This window comes from Mesoplodon densirostris, chromosome 10 (assembly GCF_025265405.1).
Source record: "Mesoplodon densirostris isolate mMesDen1 chromosome 10, mMesDen1 primary haplotype, whole genome shotgun sequence".
Taxonomy (NCBI): domain Eukaryota; kingdom Metazoa; phylum Chordata; class Mammalia; order Artiodactyla; family Ziphiidae; genus Mesoplodon; species Mesoplodon densirostris.
In genome coordinates this window covers 21067335-21091377 of record NC_082670.1, presented here as the reverse complement: position 1 = coordinate 21091377, position 24043 = coordinate 21067335, and the positions used below count along the sequence as shown (strand labels likewise).

General features: G+C 41.3%; 1 protein-coding gene across 3 annotated transcripts in view; it reads right to left on the bottom strand.

The window, feature by feature from the left end:
* CARMIL1 (capping protein regulator and myosin 1 linker 1) overlaps window positions 1–24043 on the bottom strand; it is a 317490-nt gene that overhangs the window by 153764 nt on the left and 139683 nt on the right. For all 3 annotated transcript variants that reach the window (XM_060109371.1, XM_060109372.1, XM_060109373.1), the window contains exons 6-8: window positions 13365–13462; window positions 12958–13028; window positions 12623–12696 (exon numbers count right to left, since the gene is read on the bottom strand). In XM_060109371.1, coding sequence (XP_059965354.1) covers window positions 12623–12696; window positions 12958–13028; window positions 13365–13462 — 243 coding nt within the window. The remainder of the gene's footprint in view (window positions 1–12622; window positions 12697–12957; window positions 13029–13364; window positions 13463–24043) is intronic.

Below are 24043 nucleotides of genomic sequence, written 5' to 3'. Positions count from 1 at the left end.
TCACCTCAACCAGCACAATATTTATACCTCTACTTAGCATTTATTTTATTGTCTTATAGTATAGTTTGATGCTTAAACATCTATTCCTTATCACCCCAGGTTGTAAGTTCTTTGAAAACAACATCCCTGTCTATTTCAGTTTTGTGGCTTCAGGGAGGCCATATCAGTTTTATCCTCAGGGCATGACAAGCAGCAAATGAACAAATTTTTACTGAAATAGAAATGAAAGGCAAAAGGTAGAAAGAGAACTGAAAATCACTATTATTTCAAGCTTCAAGGTACCAGGCCCCATGCTAGGCACTTTACATTTAAACCTCAAACAACAGCTCATCTAGGAGGTATTATTGTTTACATTTTACAGATGAAGAAATAGATGCTCAGAGAAATATAGTGAAACTAGGCCCAAGGGGCAGAACTACAGTCGAAGCCCAGCCTCTGAAGCACGTGTGTGTAGTTTCATCAGATTTGCTTTAAAAGGTGAAATGAGCATCCACAGGTGTTAGAGAAAACGTCAAGGAATTAGTCATGTGGTTCCACGTGCCATCTTTTCCACCAAAAAGCCTCTTTATTAACTTTGCTAAGTTTTAGGTTAAAAAAAGAAGCTTCAGATTAAAAAACAAAAACAACAACTCTTTCCATAGTTGTTTTAGGGTCTCCACTCTCTCATCTCTCTCCACCGACCAAGGGCTCAGAACAAGTCCCGGCATTTCTCCATGATGTCTAATGCAGCTTCTCTGGGAGTGAATTCCACCTTATAATACGGGGCCCCCCAAGCCCACGGTATCTGAGAGTCCTCACCTGTACTTCCCCATTCAGGAACTATGGCAAATCATTCCCATCTCATCTCCTTTTGTGGATTTAATGTCAAGTAGTGACTACACTTCAGAACCTCTTTATTGTGTATTTTGTTCTGTCACTTGATGTGACTTGAAGGACAGCTGGCTGTTGTCATAATGAATTCATTTCCAGGAGTTGAAGGGCACATCATTAATAGAACCAGGTTTCACGTTAATGCAGTGGGTAGGACAGCATCATCTCTATATATGACATGCAAAAACCTTGAAAATAGTATTCTGGTACACTAAAAGTCAAACCTAACACTTAATGACACCAGAAATGTTCGGAGTACAATATTAAATTTTAAAAATATACAGCGTTACAGGTGCATACTTGTGTGATCAGAGCCAATGAGTGTAATTGGTAAAAACTACATATAAAATGATAGATATAAATGCTCACAAATATAGACACTGTGTTTTGTTTTTTTTTAAGAAGTATAGCAAAATGTTACGAGAATACCTTGCCTGGGTGGCAGCATTAAAGATGATATGAATATTTTTCTAACAGAATTTTTGTACTATATTTTTAAATTTATCTATAATGATCCATATTCATAATCTAAAAGAATCATAAAAGTAAATGTTCTATGGATGGTGTAAATAAAATCTTATTATAGAAAAAATGTCCATGAAGATGATGGAGACTCGTGCATGCTGGCATGGTCTGCCCACCGTGTTTCTCTAAATTATGTTAATGCCTAGGCTTTTTAGTGTTAAAAATAAAAAAGGACAAACATATACCGTAATCATTCAATAAACATTTATTTAGTACCTACTAAGTCCTAGGTAGGGATATTAGGGTCTGAGGGTTAAGTGATGAGTAAGGGCAGCTCTCCAGTGGTGGAGAAAGACCCCTCCTCAGCTATCTGCAGCACCATGGGAGACATGCTGAAAAGGCAGCATGTTCAAAGTGCCCTAAGAACACAGGAGGACATAAGCACTTCATCCTGGGGCAAATGGGGAAGGGTCCACAAGGCCTGAGAGATAGAAAGGGGCCAGCCAGGCAGGGAAAAGGGAAGAGAGTATTTCAAGTAATTAGGAAGAGCATGTGCAAAGGCATGGGAACTCGAAAATGACCAGCAACTCCATCCATTCACAGATCCAGCGAGTGCCACCCACAGTGCATGAATCGCTGGGTTAAGCCAACAATGAACACAGCAAGACAGCCCCTCCCCTTGTGATACTAACCGCCCAGCACAGCCTAACAGAAGGCTCAGAAAATAAAAGCAACTCTAACAGAGTGAAATAATCCCTCTGGCATAGGGGGAATATGAAGTACTACTGTGCAAATAAGAGAGATGTTAAAAAAAAAAAGCAGTCACAAAAGATTCTTACAGGAAGTTAGCCTTCTACATGAGACACATCACCATCCCAGAAGAAATGGTCAACAGAGTAATGTATGGCTTAGTCAAAGAGTTTTTCTATCTGACGCCAAAAGCAAAGAAAAAAACATTGATACACTGGACTTTATCAAAGTCAAAAACTTTTGCTCAGCAACAGATGCTGTTGAGAGAAGGGTAAGACAACCATATTCTGGGAGAAAATATTTGCAAATCCCAGTTCTGACAAAGGACTTGGTATTCAAAATGTATAAAGAACTCTCAGAAGTCAGTAATAAGAAATAATTAACTCAAGTTTTTCAAATAAACGGAAAGATCTAAACAGACACTTCATCAAAGAAAATATACTGAAGGCAAATAAGTACATGAAAGATTTTCAAAAGTATTAGCCATTAGAGAAATACAATTTAAAGCCAAAATAAGATGTCACTACAAACCTACTGAATTGCTCAAACAAAAAAAAAAGTGACAATATCAACTGCTGACCAGGATGCAAAGTGACTGAAACCTCATACACTGCTGATGGGAATGCACATGGCACGCTCAAGGTGGACGACAGTATGACAGTGGCTTATTAAGTTTCATGTACATTTACCACGATCCAGCAACCTCAATTCTGGGTATTCACCCAAGGGAAATAAAAACTTTTATTTACACAAAAACTTACATATTGGGTTGGCCAAAAAGTTCCTTTGAGTTTTTCCATAAGATGTTATGGAAAAACCCAAACAAACTTTTTGGCCAACCCGATAGTATTGCTGATAACAGCTGTATTCATAATTGTCAAAAACTGGAAACACAGAGGTAGATGTCGTCCAGTGATGCTGTGTGACACCAGGTTAGAAAGGTAATAATATGGCTGCTGCTTAGCCCATTCTCCCTGTCTCCCTCTTCCTCTGATTTGGCCCCCCTTAAATAGAAAATACACAAGACACTACATAACTAATTTCATTTCTGAGAGTTCATTTTCCGGGACGGCTTTCTCAGAGCACAGTTATCAGTGAACACGTAAGCAAATCTTGGATAAATACTCAATTTGCATTCACATGCGTCTCCCAACTGCCGTGCTGATGTCACCGAACTGCAGAGAACTCCCTGTACTTCCCTGATGGGGGGTCTGTGTCACTCAGGAACAATTCCTGCCCATGTTTTGACTAAGTACTGCTTATATTACATAATGATTATATTACACAATGTAGAAAGCTTTCCAAACACCCGTGCTAGTCATCTTGACTGATTTTCTCAGGGTGGGAAGTGGTTAACAGCTTTTTGCCATCAGTTCATGGCATTTATTGTATATCCCACTATGGTTTGCTTTGACTTCCTAAATGACTCTTCATTACCATGTGACTTCTGATCTGAAGTTAGCCTTGAAGAGTTACAGCCATTGAGGGAAGCCTCTCCTGAGGCAACCTCACAACACAGTATTCTCATGTATGTTCTCATGTGACACTTCTACCATTTCCTTAAAATGGGAGCAAAAACCTTTCAAGACTCCAAACCCTGAAAAGGAAGAGCCAGTGCGAATATCCTGGAGGGCCACATGGCAGAACTGTTTCTTATACTCTGCTGAACAGAGACAAGACAGTTCCTACCCCGTAACTTTCTACTGACGTAAACGTACTACATATAGAGTTGGTTTGTTGTTGTTGTTCGTCCAGCCTCTAGTTGGGGTTGGTAATAAAAGTTGGGAACCTTATTTCTCATTTCAGTTGACACCTTTGAATAATCCAAACTTTCCCTTAAAACTCAAAAGAACCAAGTTTTTCGCTTTTATCTTTCTAGAAGAAAATACCAGCATAAAACTGACAAGTCAGAAGCAACACAGAAAAGACCATAAACTACTCTCTGAAATATCTAAAATTTTCTGTAATGTAGGGATTGTGTAACTCTAATCCTTTTTCTTTCAATTAAGAAAACTGGTCACTTAATATAGCTGTTCATTTAAAAAGAGGGCAAATCTTGTAGGATATAAAAATAGCAAGTATTTATTTAAACATTTTTATGTACTAGCACGAACTGTTTTAAATACATTAATCCATGTAGTCTTCACAGTAACTCCAGGAGGGAGGCACTGTCATTAACACCACTTTATAGATGGAGACCCACCCTCCTCTCCCAAGGCACAGAGAGGTTAGCGAGCTGCCCAAGGTCACAAAGTGAGTCTGGACAGAGACAGGATTCAGACCCAGGCACTGTGACCTATGATCTGGTTGTCTTAACCACGGTGCTATCATCTCTCTAATGGGTCAGATGCCTTCCATATTGTCAAGAGTCTTCAACCTACTCTACAGGGGAATCCAGGGTGGCATATCCATGGGTTTTCAAATCAAAAATTTCAAACCCCTTCCATTACATCCAACCAAGCACTTAGTTTCTAATTTGAAAGCCAACACTAAGAAGTATTCTGAGGTGATTGCTTAAACAACGATTGTCCTCTTATTCCTTTGGACATCAAAAATAAACTAATATCTGGGGACTATTAAAAGAAATTAAAATGCAAAAACAAAGAAGTTGGCAAGCAATTTGGAGTCTAAATCACTTGTCAAATTCTTTGCCACTCTAGATTCTAGATAATCTATTGAATTAGAAGTTCTCACCTGATCTTTGTGATCTAGATGACTTCATAAGAATTCAATTTTTCCAGTTATTATTTTTGGGCCAAATTTCCCTCCTTACTCCTTCGCCCCCGCCCGCCTCCTCCCTGAAACTGTAAAAACACTGTGACTTTCAAAGAGTGTGAAATACTCCAGGACAGTGTTAACGAACAAAAATGACTGACAGATTGGAAGGATGTCTAGCAGGCCCCATAATCTACAATGCAAGAAAAGCACAAAGGTACAGAGTAATAATCCAATGAACAACACTGTGATTATCTGAGTGTGCCCACATACCACAGGATTGAAGAGCTCCCCCCAGTAAATCCTACAAACATTTAAAGGCTCGAAGGAAGTGTTTCATGCAAGAATACAGAGTTTTGCCACTCTCCTGCTTTCTGTGTGCACCCAATGAAATATGCTCTGTAGTAGAAAGGCTGGTAAAACTCAGAACCACAGCAGTCTGTTCCTGATGTATTCATTTGATAGCCTTTCTGGGGATAATTTAGACTTTTCTCCTTTATATCTAGTTTGAAAATGGGAGTGGGAGAGCTTTAAAATTTTTTAAATGTCATGGATACCAATCCTGCCTGATGTGCTAATTTATATAGATATATGTTGATGTTCTGGGACATCAACATATAAACGAATACGTCTGTATAAATGAGCTGATGAGTTGGACGGCTCACCAACTCTGTGACGATATGACAACCTGAAACACTTCCCCGATGAGGACATGCCAGAGGCCTAAAGGGGTATTCTCTAAATTTTTTGATCGTTCTCTCCTCACTGAAAAGTATTCTGAGCACACATCTCCCCCAAATCTGTGTGTTAATCTATAAATTATATACATGTGCTACTATATTAATATATTAGGCTCAGTAAAAAAAAAAAAAAAAAGCATACTCACACACATAAAATGGATAAGAAAAAAATAAGCATAAAACAAGTTCTACTCTTTTCTCCACATTCCTCAATATATCATCATTTACTGTGTTCACCATACAGTCCATCTGACCCGGGCTGGAGACCACTGTTTTACAGAATTATTTACAGAAATTTAGGAATGGAGGGCTTCCCTGGTGGCGCAGTGGTTGAGAGTCCGCCTGCCGATGCAGGGGACACGGGTTCATGCCCCGGTCCGGGAAGATCCCACATGCCGCGGAGCGGCTGGGCCCGTGAGCCATGGCCGCTGAGCCTGCGCTTCCGGAGCCTGTGCTCCGCAACGGGGAGAGGCCACAGCAGTGAGAGGCCCGCGTACCGCAAAAAAAAAAAAAAAAAAAAAAAAAGAAATTTAGGAATGGAAATAGAAGCTAATGCTTCTGATTCCACACTCCAAACAGCACTTCTTCCTTTTTAAATGAGAGCAGGAATAAAGAGAAGGAGCTTAGATTAGGAAAGAAGTATACCAGTGGCTTCAGGACAACCTTGACAAACATGAATCCACACTCCAAACAATTCCCTGAAAGCATCAGGCACATGAATGTCACCTTGATGAGTATGAAATATGACAACACAAAAACATGAGTCTGAAGGGGATGAACTGCTGGCTGGGCTCTCATGAGCCAAGTTTAAGCTCGATGATGCATGTCGCGGAGGCTTTAGAGGAGGGAGAAGATTAGCTCCTCTTAAAAATCTTCAGGGAACAAGAAAAATCGATGTAGTTAAAGCTATATATTCTCTTCTCCTCGGCACCACTACCTCTAACCTCATCGTTCCCTGCCACTCCAAATTACAGTGTAATTACATTTTTAACATGTCAGCTCACAGGCCACTGAGAGATCCCATGAGAAGTATAACAAAGCCTTCTTCAATCTGTGTCATCTTTTCGGCCCACTGATACCTAAACTAGAATAAATTTTAAGAATACACTTAAATAAAATGTTGGAAGCTATAAGTAATAACTGAATGGGCATTTTTCCAAGTACTTCCTAATTCCTGTTCTCCTCCAGAGACTAACTGGGTGGATCCAGGATGACCGCTGTCATCCTCATACCTGAATGCTTATTCAGCAACAACAGGGTACCTGGCCCTACATTTAATTCTGGTAGAGCCATAGTTCATGAGTTAGAATCAATTAATTCATTAATCAGTTACAGCATTCAAGTTGCTTATAAATCTGCCTTGAAGTTCCTGGGCAGACCCTAAGCGGTGTAGTGAGGTAGCAGAATGTATAGGAACAGAGAGGCTGGTCTACAGTGAAGAGAGAATAGCATGCTGGATGACTCCTAAGAAGCCTCAATACGATGTATATGCTTCTCTATTTCTCAGTACATGAGGCTCTATAGGTCATGTGATATAACATGTATCATACCACTGGGCATGTCTCTGAAGAAGAGCAGATCCCAGGCAAATCAGAGGGTGAGGACATTAGTAAGGTCTCTGTGATGAGAACAATGACAAGGGCACTGCCCTGTCCCCAGATCTGCACCTTCTTCTAAATCTGTCTCCTATGTGTGATGATGGGGTCACACAGAGATTACTGTTTCTTCCATCTCTGCGCTCCAGATGATAAAGCTGCCAAGACCACGTTTGGTCCTCCCTGTTACTAGACCTGCAACATAAACATCAGTACCACACACATGACCCAGATCTCCCACTTTGTATCTGAGCTGGTCCTAGAAAACGGTAGTTACAAACCCCTGGGTGCAAAAAGACAATGAACTGGGCGAGTGAACTGAAAGAAACAGATGGAATTGCATAGCAATCCAGACAGGATTTAGCCCTGGATTGGAGTAGGTAACGCAGAGCAAAATTGGGTGCCATTAGAGCAACAACTGCCAACTTGAGTACGGGGAAGAAAGTATTTTAGTAATCTGATAGATTCTTAACACATTATTGACTGGGGGATTTTTGCAGAAACTAACACCTCTGGCTGTAATATATCTCTGGTCAAAAATGTGTTAAAAATTAATCCGCTCAGCCTCCCAGGATTCCGATCTGCTATCCTAGAGCAGTTCAGTTTCCCTTGAAAAACCTTCACTCTGAGCCACTGGTCTGACTGCAGAGTATCAGGTCATACAGTGTGAACAAGACAGAGAGAGCCCAGCCCCCATGGAACTTCCATCCTGGGAGCACTAATGATTTCAAGGACCCTTAAGTCATCTACCTCTGATGACTAAATGCAATGGGGAAAAAGAATGGAATGAAAAATAAAGCTTTGGGCTTCCCTGGTGGCGCAGTGGTTGAGAGTCCGCCTGCTGATGCAGGGGACATGGGTTCGTGCCCTGGTCTGGGAAGATCACACATGCCGCAGAGCGGCTGGGCCCGTGAGCCATGGCCGCTGAGCCTGTGCGTCCGGAGCCTGTGCTCCGCGGCGGGAGAGGCCACAACAGTGAGAGGCCCATGTACAGCAAAAAAAAATAAAAATAAAATAAAAAATAAATAAATAAATAAAGCTTTGAATGATGGACAATCAGGGGAGCTTTCAGACTGACTATATGAAATGTGTACAGCTTTCTAGAAGGAAGTCTGCTGAAATGATCAGGTTCAGGGACATCAACGTATAAATGCATGCAGAATCTCATTTTAATTGTAAACAAAATTGCTTATTTGTATCTGAATTATGATCAAATAGAGATAAATGGGAGCCAACAGCCACAGTGGGAAAAGTCATCAGTACATATGAGAACTATTGCCCCTATTTTCTAACAAACTCCAGCTCAACACATGGCCCATTTAATCTCTCCTCTTGCACCTCTAATTCCTCCGTTCTCTTCTCCCTAACTCATACCCAAATGAGAAAAATACAAACACGGAGTGTTGTAAAACCTCTCAAATGACCCTCATAACACTCAAATTGTGCCATTATGAATCCTTCCAAACTACTGGGCACAACCTTCCGAGACTGAACCAGAAAGAAATAGGAAATATGAACAGACCAATCACAAGCACTGAAATTGAAACTGTGATTAAAAATCTTCCAACAAACAAAAGCCCAGGACCAGATGGCTTCACAGGCAAATTCTATCAAACATTTAGAGAAGAGCTAACACCTATCCTTCTCAAACTCTTCCAAAATATAGCAGAGGGAGGAACACTCCCAAACTCATTCTACGAGGCCACCATCACCCTGATACCAAAACCAGACAAGGATGTCACAAAGAAAGAAAACTATAGGCCAATATCATTGATGAACATAGATGCAAAAATCCTCAACAAAATACTAGCAAACAGAATCCAACAGAACATTAAAAGGATCATACATTATGATCAAGTGGGGTTTATCCCAGGAATGCAAGGATTCTTCAATATACACAAATCAATCAACATGATACACCATATTAACAAAATGAAGAAGAAAAACCATATGATCATCTCAATAGATGCAGAGAAAGCTTTCGACAAAATTCAACACCCATTTATGATAAAAACCCTCCAGAAAGTAGGCATAGAGGGAACTTTCCTCAACATAATAAAGGCCATATATGACAAATGCACAGCCAACATCGTCCTCAATGGTGAAAAAATGAAACCATTTCCACTAAGACCAGGAACAAGACAAGGCTGCCCACTCTCACCACTATTATTCAACATAGTTTTGGAAGTTTTAGCCACAGCAATCAGAGAAAAAAAGAAAAGGAATCCAAATTGGAAAAGAAGAAGTAAAGCTGTCACTGTCTGCAGATGACATGATACTATCCATAGAGAATCCTAAAGATGCTACCAGAAAACTACTAGAGCTAATCAAAGAAGTTGGTGAAGTAGCAGGATACAAAATTAATGCACAGAAATCTCTTGCATTCCTATACACTAATGATGAAAAATCTGAAAGTGAAATTAAGAAAACACTCCCATTTACCACTGCAACCAAAAGAATAAAATATCTAGGAATAAACCTACCTAAGGAGACAAAAGATCTGTATGCAGAAAACTGTAAGACACTGATGAAAGAAATTAAAGATGATACGAACAGATGGAGAAATATACCATGTTCTTGGATTGGAAGAATCAGCATTGTGAAAATGACTATACTACCCAAAGCAATCTACAGATTCAATGCAATCCCTATCAAACTACCAATGGCATTTTTCTCAGAACTAGAACAAAAATTTCACAGTTTGTATGGAAACACAAACGACCCCGAATAGCCAAAGCAATCTTGAGAAAGAAAAACGGAGCTGGAGGAATGAGACTCCCTGACTTCAGACTATACTACAAAGCTACAGTAATCAAGACAGCATGGTACCAGCACAAAAACAGAAATATAGATCAATGGAACGGGATAGAAAGCCCAGAGATAAACCCACACACATATGGTCACCTTATCTTTGATAAAGGAGGCAAGAATATACAGTGGAGAAAAGACAGCCTCTTCAAAAAGTGGTGCTGGGAAAACTGGACAGCTACATGTAAAAGAATGAAATTAGAACACTCCCTAACACCATACACAAAAATAAACTCAAAATGGATTAAAGACCTAAATATAAGGCCAGACACCATCAAACACTTAGAGGAAAACAAGAGAAAGAACACTCTGACATAAATCACAGCAAGATCCTTTTTGACCCACCTCCTAGAGAAATGGAAATAAAAACAAAAATAAAGAAGTGGGACTTAATGAAACTTAAAACCTTTAGCACAGCAAAGTAAACCATAAACAAGATTAAAAGACAGCCCTCAGAATGGGAGAAAATATGTGCAAATGAAGCAACTGACAAAGGATTAATCTACAAAACATACAAGCAACTCATGCAGCTCAATACCAAAAAAAACAAACAACCCAATCCAAAAATGGGCAGAAGACCTAAATAGACATTTCTCCAAAGAATATATACAGACTGCCAACAAACACATGAAAGAATGCTCAACATCATTAATCATTAGAAAAATGCAAATCAAAACTACAATGAGATATCATCTCACACTGGTCAGAATGGCCATCATCAAGAAAATCTACAAACAATAAATGCTGAAGAGGGTGTGTAGAAAAGGGAAGCTCTTGCACTGTTGGGGGGAATGTAAACTGATACAGCCACTATGGAGAACAGTATGGAGGTTCCGTAAAAAACTAAAAATAGAACTACTATACGACCCAGCAATTCCACTACTGGGCGTAGACCCTGAGAAAACCATAATTCAAAAAGAGTCATGGGGCTTCCCTGGTGGCGCAATGGTTGAGAGTCCGCCTGCCGATGCGGGAGACACAGATTTGTGCCCCGGTCCAGGAAGATTCCACATGCCACGGAGCAGCTGGGCCCGTGAGCCATGGCCGCTGAGCCTGCGCGTCCGGAGCATGTGCTCCCCACGGGAGAGGCCCGCGTACCACAAAAAAAAAGGTATCTATATTAGCATATAATAGGTTTACTAACATTATTTTTAAAGGACTTAATAAACGTTTTTAGTTTTAATTTCCAATATGATAAATACCAAAAGATAAAACCCATATGAACAATGCAACCATTTTTAAGAATATAAAGAGATCCTGGGACCAAGAACATTGAGACTGGACACTGTAGGCCTACCTACTCTTATCTTATTCTATGTACAATTTTCTGTTTTTATTGGAAAATATTTACAAAATAAAATATCTTCCATTTATGTTTCTCAGTGCACTTCTTCATGAGCTACACAGGAAACATCTTGCCTAAATGGGAGGATGACATTCCCTCAAATATAGGAAGAGGGAGAACGGCTCTAAGCAAGAGAAAACTGCCTGTTCCACAAAAAGGAATCAAATCTGAGCTTGAGAACTGGGGGCTTTAGGCTTTAGCCACATCTACAGACATAGCTGAGCCTGCTTCACCATCCACCGTAGACCCAGGCTGTGCACAAAGGCCATATCCATCCAGCACACTTTTTCTTTGCTCAATTCAGTTGGCCAGAACTCTTTGGGGACTCTGCTACAACTCTGGACTCCCTGCCAGGTAAGTGGAAAAATAATTTGAAATGGTATTTTGGGGGAAAGATGATGGTGTTAATAAAAAGAGGCAACCAACCTCTCTACAATTCCAATCGTCCAAATGGCATGAAAGGTACAGCTGGAATCTCAGATTTCTCTCTCTGCATTCCAAACAGAGAGAAAAGATTTCTCAAGCTGGGATTCATTGCGATGGAGCTATCATATCTACCCACCTAAAATATGTAGCAGCATCTCCAGGGTTGAGGAGATAGGCCGGGATAGATGACCAGAAAGACTTGCCAGGGGCAGGGACGTGGGGTGAGAGGGGAGTTGCAATGCTCAGCTTTATCAAGTATCAGAATCACTTTGCTAGGTCTGCTCTTACACAGAGAAGGGGAACGGAATGAAGTTTCTTCTCCGGGGCCTGATCACACAAGCCACAGCCCTAAATATAGTAAAGTCGACATCTTAAAACCTAAAAATCTCTCAAATAACTTGTAACAGGCTTCAGCGTTTTATTATCACTATCATAAGGCAGATACTGGCAAACTGATTTCCACCAATATATGCATATAAACCCTAGCCATCCCCAATAAAGGAATTGTAAACTCAAAGTCATTTGTTAGGATTTTAGCATAAAGTTCCCTTATAGAAAAATGTTCTAAATGGCAATTAGGCAAAATAGTACTGTATTTTATATACAGGGTAGATTAAATAGATGTGTGGGCTGGCATAAGAACCTAAGAATTAAATTGTTTCCACAGTTTATAAGTGTAAATCCTGGACTTGAGGTACATTCATGCACCCCCATCCCAAACCAGTCATAGTGATAAACACACTGGAAACTCTTACTTAAAAGGCAAAATCCAGAGATTCTTAGGTTCTCCTGATTCCCCTTATAAAAAAAGGATTCTCTGGAGATAATGTACACTTATAAGTACTGACAGACAAGGGCAGCTCTGAAAGCAAAATCAGAAGTGAGAGAAAGGAAAGAAAGAAGCTTACCTGTGGTCAAGATGACTGAAGTCTTGTAAATTCAATTCCCTGGTGTCTTGTGTCAGATAAATAGTATCCACATCCTATTTGAAACATAATTCAGTCATATAAACAGTCCCCGTAGAGGATCAGGGAAGCAAGAGAGATGCAAAGAGAATCAGACAATGACACAGGCAGATTTTTATGTAATCTGAGGAAGAAAGATTTTAAGCAAGCAATGAATGGTGGGGGGAAAAAGAGAGAGAGAGTGAAATAAGCCAGTCAAATACTGGAATATTCTCCAGGTGTGTGTGTGTGTGTGTGTGTGAGAAAGTGTGTGTGTGCATGCATACAGATACACTTACCCATTGTACTTCTTCCCTGTATGAAAATCCAAGCCAGTCACAAACACAGGCATACATCTGAGAAAATCCACCTGAATTATACAATAGAAATGTGACAGGTTTTCGACTAAATGTTTTTGAAGTTAAAATTTAAAAGCTTAAATATGGCCGATGTTGAAAACGCTGATTATTCTCTCCTTTTGGGAAAACAGCAAAGATTCTCCCCCCTGTTCTACAGTAAGTACATAGCAGGATGCAATATAGCTTAAATATAGGATGTTTTTCCACCAATCTAGAGTCTGTGCGGTGCTAATTACACCTTAAAAGTAATTGTACCTTTACGGTAGCACACTAGGAATAGACTTAGCTTCCTGGCAAAACGGCAGCCATCCAGCCATTTATTTTTTGGTTTTAAAATGCATGCTCACCACAGGGGCCCTGCTCGGCCACAGTCTGGCTGTCCCACAGAGCCTGGAGACTGGCCAGTCGCTCAGATGGCTCCATGCAGACTTTTTTCATGATTCTCCTGTAAGACCAACAAAAACAACGATACATTTCAAAAATCAAGTTTTCTGAAATGCACTCAGAAATTTATTTTGTGATACACCATTATTTTTTTTTTAAACAAAGATGGGTTTCGGGACTTCCCTGGTGGTCCAGTGGTAAAGAATCCGCCTTCCAGAGCAGGGGATGCGGCTTCCATCCCTGGTCAGGGAATTAAGATCCCACATGCCGCGGGGCAACTAAGCCTGTGCGCCGCAACTACTGAGCTCACACACCTCAACTAGAGAGCCCGCGTGCTGCAAACTACAGAGCCCATGTGCTCTGGAACCCACACACCACAACTAGAGAGAAGGCCAGGCACTGCAACAAAAGATCCCGCATGCCTCAGTGAAGATCCTACGTGCCACAACTAAGACCCGACGCAGCCAAAAAAAAAAAAAAAAAAGATGGGTATCACTTCAATTTTGGTAAATATAATTCTATTTTTTGAGTACTAGGAGCTGGAGAGCTATAGGAACTTAATAATAAAGCCCTTTATTTAACGCCCATTTGTAAGCTAAAGGTATCTAACAACATAAATATCCTCCATGTTTAGTTCTTTCACATTAGATTTTATTAGAATAGTTAGAAAATGGTGTGTTCCACTCAATAAATTATCTAATTTATCTAATAATAATTTATTAGATTATGTGTACACTAAATATAAATTACTAATTTTCAAGGAATTAAAGTACAGACCTCCTCTTCTGTCCTTCCATAGTACAAATGCCCATCAAGAAACTGGGCATTTCATATTGGAAGAGCTGTTCCTTTTACTATCTCTTCCCCTGGACTACAACTCCTAGGGAGCCTGTGCTTTCCAGAGACTGAACACAGTTCAAATCAGTTAGCAAATAACGTGGGATAGGGAGGGGATGACAGAGGAATCTAGGAGCTAAGTGGGAACCAGGTCACAGTGAGCCTCAGAGGTCAAAGGAAGGGGTTGGGATTTTATTCTCAGGGCAATGAAGAGCCACGGAAAGGCTACACAGGGAGTATAAGATGATCAGATAGCACTGTAAACAAACTTCTACAGGGGTGGGGGATAAGCCTGGGGCAAACTTGGGAAATAAAGAGATAAAATAGCTTGAGAAATTAAAAAGAACTTCCCGGGACCCATTAAGAGCCCAGTGAGAGTGAAGGTCATGAATTGTTGGTGGCACCAAGCTGAACAGCTGTGTGATCTTCTCCTACAGCTCCCAGCAGCCCAAATGTGTGTGGAGAAAGGGCAGTTGGCTTGCTGCAGGGATGCAGGCTTTCCAGGCAGGCGAGCCAGAAAAACAGTGGGGACAGAAGGAGTGGGGGATACTGACAGGGCCCCACTGAAGGGATGGACACCATGGGGCTTGGCGGTCAGGAAAGGAAGGGAAGGCAGGAAGGAGATGGAAACAAGGGGAAAGCCAAGGGATCCATGGCCTGGAGGCCCCCCAGAAGTCCAAATCTGGGTACCGCCAAGGGAGAGAAAGTGAAAAAGACTTGAAAGTGAAAAAGAAAGTGAAAGACTAGAGGCTGTGGTCTGAGAGAGATAACTAAATGATGATTTCACCCCAGGAGAAGCCGTTCCAGGAGATGACAAGGTCTAGGGTGTGGCCATCAAGGGTAAAGCAGGGTGGAGGGGAAGAGGTCACGGGCTGTGAGGAAGGCTGCTGGCAGGTCAAAATCACCCAGGACCATGACAGGCCCTGGGTGCAAAGTGGTGAAATAAACATGCCAAGTCACACTGAACATCATTTTAATCTTTCTTTAATGATGTAAAGCACTCTGGCTATGTGTATAATGCTCATCCTTATGAATTTCAATCACCTTGTAGAGTACTGGAAGAGAATGGTTCCAATTATTTCCACTTTCTGATTGGATGAATATTCCAGATAAAATGTGCTAGAGCCTGACAAGCTGCCTGGTTGGCCTGTTCTACTCCTAGGAAAAACTTCAAATACATACCCAAGCGTTTAAATACAAGCATTCTGCTAGCATTGAAAAATACTCCTACTTCTTTATAATTTTTATGACTGAAGCATAAGCAGGTATTACCAATTGATGTCAAATATCAGTGATCCCTTCACATTCTTGTGTAAATGCATGACATCTACAAATGCAACATGATTTTTCTCTATTTTACCTGAACACACATATGATTAACTCTCATTATTCTAAAAGTTCTTAATTTGGGGACAACTGTGGGTTAAAGAAGATGTGCATAATGAAAGTGATATTACAGAATCTGGCAATTCGGAATGGTTCATCATGGTTCAATACCATCATTCTGGTATCGCAGTGGCATTATTTTCTGGCTACAAGACAGCGAAGCCGGGTATTATGTAAAGAAGGAGCAGAATGGTTGGAAGCAGATGCATTTCCACAGATGAATTAAGTAAACCTTGGACACACCAAGCTGGATTTATGTCTGACTTCATCTGAGATCACATTTCTCTTCTAAAATTCTTGCTTTATTTCAGCTGAACTGTAGGGCATGTTGTTTCAATAACACACAGGATGAAGTTGAGCTAGTCCAAAACAGACAGAAAGTAAGGCAGGAAGCTGGTAGGATTAAGAATAGGAAGGTGACTGTCTAGGATTATAGGGAGAAATAAACTAATCCTTATGGCAGGTTCAGAAACCAGAGCCTAATTTTACTCCAAAAACAGCACTGGACAGTCACACTCAGAAGTAGGAGGAAATCATCTGGAGAGTGAGGGAAGCGGCCAGCGTAGACATCCATGTGAACAGGGCCCTGCTGTGAGGAGGTTACACCTGGCATTTTCCCTAAGCTTCAAACCACCCTTCAAAAGTATCAGTCTGAGCTTCTCCAAGTAGCTCCCCTTCTGTAACAGTTTTCATCTTTCTTTTTTCAGGAAGGAAAAAAAATTAGGTATCAGGAACTAAAGGAGTATCATGAAACAAGTGCCTTTATTTACATAAGAGGTAAAGTCATAAGAACTAAACTTCCAGAAGGCGGCAACTGTTTCTTACGTATGTCTCTGTCTCTAGACAGAGACAATGAGGAAAAGAAAAATCTACCCCACATGAGTTCTGCCTGTAGCTAAATAACAGCAAAGAGCCATCTGTGTATGCACCACAGGGCACCCGCTCACACATACACACACAAAAAGACCGCGTGTGCATCAGACACAGACACACAGACGAAGGAGTTGCTGTCAGAATAAGTGCCCTAAGAGGTAAACCAAAATCCTAGCAAACAGATATGTACATCCTGCCACTCACAAACAGGCGGCACTATACAGTTGAACCAACTACATTTACATTATGTGCACTTAATTTACACGAGACTCAGAAAATAGTTCTATGTGGTAAGAACAGGGAACTCCGTGACAAGCATGCCTGCTCTCTATGCAAATCTCATGCTTAAATTGTTGACACGGAAACAAAATCTGCAAATTATTTTAATCCAGGTAAATTCATTGGTTTATCAAAAATTCAGTTCCAGTGCTCATCCTATACCATATGGCAGTTGTCTCCAGAAGAGGACATGTTTTATTGACGTAAACCACACCACACAGTGCTACCTACTGCTTTAGAAAAATATAGAAACTGCCACAGCCTGTAAAGCACCTTCCTGTTGTTTAACCATAAACTTCTATTTTGCCACTTCTCTTCACTTATAATAACCTCACCTTTTCATACTTAACCGGCTTTCGACTTGAAAAGGGATTTGCAATTCCATTTTCATCATGGTAGTAAAGACGCATTGTCCTAACATAACGACACTAATACCCAGCCAACTTTCATATCCTCACATACATGAAAGAATAATCCAATATGATGAAAGCCTAGAAGAAAATCATGTTAGAAGGTTACTGTTCTGTCACCTAAAAAGGTGTAATGAGCCACACTTAACAACAAAGAATCAAATTAGAGAAATGCAACCAACTTACATGGAAACATATAATAATAATAAAAAATCATAAACATCAAAGAAATTCCCTACGGATGTCACCCATTTCCTTTCCAACAGTGGAGGCTTTCATTCCAGGGCCTCTGGGTAAGAACAGCAATGGGCTATACAGCTAAGACTTGTGGAGCACTTGTTAAGCAGTCAGCATGAGTTAATTTAATCCTCACAAAACTGCATGAGTATCATTATTCCCATTTTACAGAGGAGGACACTGAGGCATTGAGAAGTGCATTAACTTGCCAAGAGTCTCGCCCCCTAAAGTAACCAGACAATCTGACACCTTCTAGTTCCACCTGGAGGCTCTCTTCCCCCAGGTTCATAAATCAGTGCTACAAGACTGACTCTCCCTTCAGTGTAGGTGTCATTTCATTCTAAAGTTCAAAAGCCTTCACTAGCTCCCTACTGCCTATCCCAGAGGCTTTTATTCAGGGCCTCTCCAGGTGTGCCTTACCTTTGTCTCACAGTGATATCTGCAGGCTCCCAATTCTAACTGCTTTAGGCTGGCCGCTGTCCTCCTAAGGCAAGTGAAGTTACAGCTGCACCTGCCCTCGCCTCTGCCTCCAGCCTCCAACCTCTGCCATTTCCCCCACAGAACTCTCCCTGGAGCTCACCCCCAACAAAAGCCCACCTCTCAAAACAAAGAGGAAAACAGACACAAATCAAACATTTTTTTCTTGACATCCCAAGTTACATGGAACTTTCCCTTCCCTGAAATCTGAGGATATTTCACTCTCTTCGTGATATTATTTGTGGAACTTTCTTACATTACCTTTAGACAATAAATGCTTAGATGGCAGGAAACATTTCACTCATCGATGTTCTCTAGTAAAGATTTTCTAAATTAGTTCTAACTCGCCCTAATGATTTAATTTAATATAAAAAAAATCTAGCTTGGTTTTGGAGAACAGCCAGAGTTCTTGGTATTAGAAAAGCTAAAGGCCATAACACAAAACAGCTTCCTGAAGGGAACTGCCACTACAGATATCTCTGTGAAACGGATTAAACAACACTTAGGCTACAAATATTTCCCTAGTTTCCTCCCAATATCACTGCCTTAGAGATGAGGCCTCCAGTGATACTATCACACAGCAAAGATGAGAACGTTGACAAAACAATGCTAATGGTGATCTGACTTTTAAATTTTCTTCTTGAATCTTTACATTTTCTCTATATTTTAAAATAAACTCTCCTTATTTAATGGGGGGGGGCAGGGAAATGGCACTCTGGGAGGGAAGAGAGGGAGAGAGAAACATCCTAACACATACATGTAGCAGGGAGGTGAAGATTCTAGGTGTAAAAACTTAATTTTAATTAAAATTCTTCATTTTTTTTTCCTACCAGCATTCTCTTGACTACAGTCAAGGGGATTGGTTATATTTTACAGATATATATATACTATTTTTATATATTTGATTTTGATCATGGATGTTATTTCAAAATTATATTTAAAACCAGAAATTCAGGTCCTGGCAGGTTATCATTTCATTTATAATATATACAGCCAACCTTAGGTTATTCAAGAACGTATTATGTTAACTGAGGCCCTGGCTGTGTTTGTCCTCCTGATTCACCCAGTTTCTGATCTCTGCTCATCAGACTTTTCCCCGATGATCAGGCTCTACCTGAGTAAGGAAGGAGGTGAGAGCTAAGGACCCAAGGGCCCCACGATGGGCTCAGGTAATACATTTGATGGGACAAATGACTCTAACAAGGCTTGAGAATTCCAAATACAGTATCATATTCTCCAACTTACTATGAGTAGGTCGTATGACATTACCGGGTACCTGTTTTCTTTTGCGTGTTCTATATTGTTTACGTAAAGGATCTATTTCCCTTCCTGACAGCGTTGACTACTAGGAACGTTGAAGAAAGGGTATGATTACCTCCTCCTTCCACTCTCTCTAGTCACAATGACCAACACCAATAGAATTATACATTTCCCCAGCCAACCTCATGTAATACAATCTAAGGAACTTCACGAGTAAAGGCAGAACATGCAAGTCACAAAATATTAAAGAGTTTATTTTGACAAGCTAACTGTGCATGTTGGGTAAGAAGGCGAAATGAAAGTCAAGTATGCTTATTTAAATTCTCTGCCCAGTCATTTTCTAAATTATAATCTATACCGTCTTCCATGTTGGTATATTCATTTGAACTGACTCTCCTTTCCCTACCCTTTCCTATAAATTCTCTCCATCCTTTCCAGGTAGATCTCCTCTGCACAGCCAGCCTCTACTCACTCACCGCCCACTTACACCCAATCACTTTCAGCTCAAGAGTCCATGGTTTGAGGGCAGAGCTACCATCTTGTAAGTTCTATACACTCCCAGGGCACCTCTCCCAACAATGTACTAGGCACAGAGGAAGCACGAAATGTATGTGCTCATCCAAAACCTCGGTGACTATCTACTATGTGCCAAGGGCCAGGGACTTCAGATTAAGAAAAACATGTGGCCTTTGCTCAAGCAGCGCCCAGGGTAGAAGGAAGGTCAGGTGTGTCTTGTGGTCTGTACACCTCTTACCTTCTCAAGGATATTGTTGGTTTATTAACAACGTCTCCGGCAACAATCTCTTTCTACTAGATCATTCCCCTTGTTACAGTCATATACTTTAATATCTCCCACTCTGAGTACCAAACAGAAGTTCCCTGAAATTCCTCATACCCATCATAGCTAAACTTCTCTACTTAGTTTTCTACACATACCACATCCACATTCTCACGTCTGAGTTCATCCTACAGCCACGGCAGTCTGCCTCTCCCAATCAGAACACGTGAACTGCTCTGGTCAAGGTCGTCTGTGCCCTTCATGGTGCCAGTCCACTGGACACCTCTCTGCCCTTGGCTTATTCAATGCCTAGTAGCATTCTGCAATCACCCACTCCTTCCTCCTGAAAATTCTCCCAGGCTCTGCTTTCCCACTGGAATCCACCAAAAAAATCTGGTTTTCTACTAGAGTAATAACCCAGCTCCCTTTGTGGTTCTTCCTCTTTTGCTTGACCTCTAAACATTGGGACATCTTCTCTTCTAGGTCCACATCTCTCTCCAGGTGATCTTATCAACAGTCATGAATTCAAGACCCTCTTTACACTAATGACTCTCACATGTGCTACATCTCCAGACCTGGATCTCTCCTCCAAGCATATCTAACTGCCTATCTGATTTCCCCACCTAGATGCCCCAGATTTCAAATTTTGCATGCGTAAAACAAAATGGTTGGTAATTTTTCCCCCAAAAAAACTTGCCCCACCCTACTCTAGGCCCTCTTCACCTCACTGAAAAGTAGTGTCAGGCACTAAGTTATTAAACCAGAAACCTAAGAGCCATCCTTGGTTCTACCCTTTCCTCACTGCTGTCACCTACCTACCTAATCCATCATCATGTCTTCTATCCAAAATAAATCTTAATAAATCTGTCGCTCTCATCTTTATCTCTAATAGCATTACCTTTAGCTATTAGCTTTCAAATTAGCTTTGATAATTTCCAAATTAGCTTTCTACTTCTACTCTTTCTCCTTCGCAACCCACTCTATCTAGAAGCAAAAATAATTTCCATAAAATATATAAGGAACCATGTCTTTCCTTACTTACAATCTTACACTGACTTCCTAGTGGAACTCTACTAAATTCCAAACTCTTTACCAGGGGTCTCTATATAAACTGACCAGGGCCTATGTTTCCATCCTGATCTTACACCATTTCTCATTTTTCTTTTTTGGGGGGTTTCTTTCCCGGTGTAAGTAATGCAACTTCCCAATGTAAGTTCCATGTGGTCAGGGACCATATTCACTGTTGGGCCCCAACACTTAGCACTCTGCCTAGCATACAGTAGAAAGTCAATAAATACTCACTGAATGTATAAACGTATAAACAAACAATTATAACACGATGTGATATGTGGTAGTATAGGCAGTAATCACAAAGTTCTATGGAAACATAAACTCTTGACTGATGAGAAACTCTTCACATATTTGGGCTATGTCTTTTGGAATGGGAGTCTGTCAGGATTAGGAGCCTATATAAAAGGCAGGAAAATATAAAAGAGGCTGATGTGTTCAACAACAGGCTGGACTATGGGGCAAGACGGCAGTGGTTTTCTATGCCAGGCTACACATTTTGGATTTTATCAGGAAGGATAGCCATTAAAGAGCTTAGGCAAGGAATAGACACTATGTGAATTATGGAGAGATAATTCTGCTGACAGTACGGAAGATCAGTTGGAAGGGCAAGAACTAGAGACAGAGAAACTAGCTAGAAAGATGCTGCACTGGGCAAGTGAGAAGAAAGACAAAGGACCAAAGAGCTATTAAGACAGAAGCAAAAGAGCTTGGCAACTAATTAGATGGGCAGGTAAGGAACAAGAAATCAAAGCAGCTCAGCTTTTCACTTGGGAGACTATGTAAATGAAGAAGCCACTCACTGAGATAGAATATCCAATACAGGGAGGTTTTAGGGGAAACAGTAAGAAGTTCTGTTTGGGACATATGAAGTGTGAGGTGCATGGTGACATCCTTGTGGAGATGCCTGATGAGCAGCTGGGGGACAGAAATGAAAATCAGGGTGAGGTGGAGGGTCATGGATTTAGAAATCTCTCTAGAGGTAACTGCCTCTCTAGAAATGGAGCTGTTTATTTAAGACTTGTGGTTTAGTATTTGCTGCCTAAACATTTTAACAAGAAGTCAAATGGAAGATAAAAGAGAAAACACTTTTCGTACACAACTTTCTCCAGGAAAAAAAAATGGGAGAATCCAAACCAAAAATAAAACCGATAATCTCCCCCCCACGACAAATTCCTAGAGTATTAAACAAAGTTGCCTTTTAAAGAAAACAGATATTCTAACTATCACTCTGAGGGTCTTATAAGCCCTTCCTGAATAAGGCTGTACTTAATAATTTTCTTATTCCATCGGTGTTGATTTGGAATGAAAGGAAGGGCACTCTGGAAGGAACCTTGTGGCCAAAGTCACATTACTCAAGTGCAGTTTCAGGAAAATGGGTTCTATAATTACTGCTAACTCATGATTACCCCGAACAGTTCTCTGGCGGCTCTAGGGATGATATGGAAAGCATTCCTGAGACTGTTTTGCTTCTGGGTACTTCCCCATTGCCATGCCTCATCTCATCCCACCACCCGTCCGGACCCTCACGTCCCCTCCACACACACGAGACCAGAGACAGCTGGCCTTTCAGACACCTCAGACCTGGAGATGGAGCCCCGGCTCCCCCTCCACTCGGCTGGGACGGGGCTGGGACCACTAAGCTCCTTTGGCAACCATCTACCTGGATACTCAGAGCAGCACAAGGTGACTTCAGCTTCAGGAAGGAGGAAGCCCTTTCTGAGCAGCCAGAAAGCACGGGGCCAGCCCCTCCACTGTGGTGTGTGACGGGAGGGAAGGGATCAGAGAGGAGCTGTGAGAAGGACCAAGCAGGTCTCCTGAAGCCGAAGAGACTGAAGAGAAGCTCCTATCCCCCAGGAGCCACTTTCCGCTCACCAAAAAGGTTTGAAAGGCACGAAGGCCGGGTTTTCCTGCTGCTTTGCCTCCTAATTTACAGGCGGCAGCAGTGTAGGGACACATTCCATGAAGGACAACAGTCCCCCGAATTCCCCTCCGGCCCCCACCAGCCAAGGCACACAGCTACCCATCTCTGTGCTCTATGGGAGGTTTCATGGCCTCCTCAGCAGGGATTTCCGGCGAGCTGTGTATCATCTCCTTCCATCAGGAAGGTATTCTGAATATGCGCTATTATTTTAGGGAGCTTTCTGACATGAGGATCTCTCTGCCTTTCCACCTCAGCCAATTTAACTCCCCCTTTCCAACAAGCTACACATTCCCTATGTTCAAACTCTGTTACCCAAGCACAGAATCCTGGTTTAAAATGCTTGACAAAAAAAAACACATGAGGGGGCTTCCCTGGTGGCGCAGTGGTTGAGAGTCTGCCTGCCAATGCGGGGGACACGGGTTCGAGCCCTGGTCTGGGAGGATCCCACATGCCGCGGAGCAGCTGGGCCCGTGAACCACAACTACTGAGCCTGCGCGTCTGGAGCCTGTGCTCCACAACAAGAGAGGCCGCGACAGTGAGAGGCCCGCGCACCGCGATGAAGAGTGGCCCCTGCTCGCCGCAACTGGGGAAAGCCCTCACACAGAAAGGAAGACCCAACACAGCCAAAAATAAATAAATAAATAAATTTATTTAAAAAAAAAAAAACACACATGAGGACATGTACAGACAAAATGTACTCATATCCTTAATGTGTATTCCAGAAACGTGAGAGGAAAATGAAAGAGGCTAATTTTGATGTTCAGTTTTGGCTTTTTAAGTTTCCTCTTACTGAACAGAAAAAAATAAGGAAAATGAAGCACTCTCACTCTTCATTAATATTCACTGCCTTCCTTTCAAAGCATGCAGCTTCTGGCATTCTGCTAATAGCTGTGAGTAAAATTCACACTAGGGTAAATCTCAGGTTACATTAAAAAGGCTTCTGTTTTAGTCTTAGGAGTTGAGGTTAAAGGACTGCCAAATCCCTTCATCACTCCAGCTCTTTAAAGAGCAGCCATATAACATAGGCAGAACACTCTATGACATAAATCACAGCAAGATCCTTTTTGACCCAACTCCTAGAGAAATGGAAATAAAGACAAAAATAAACACATG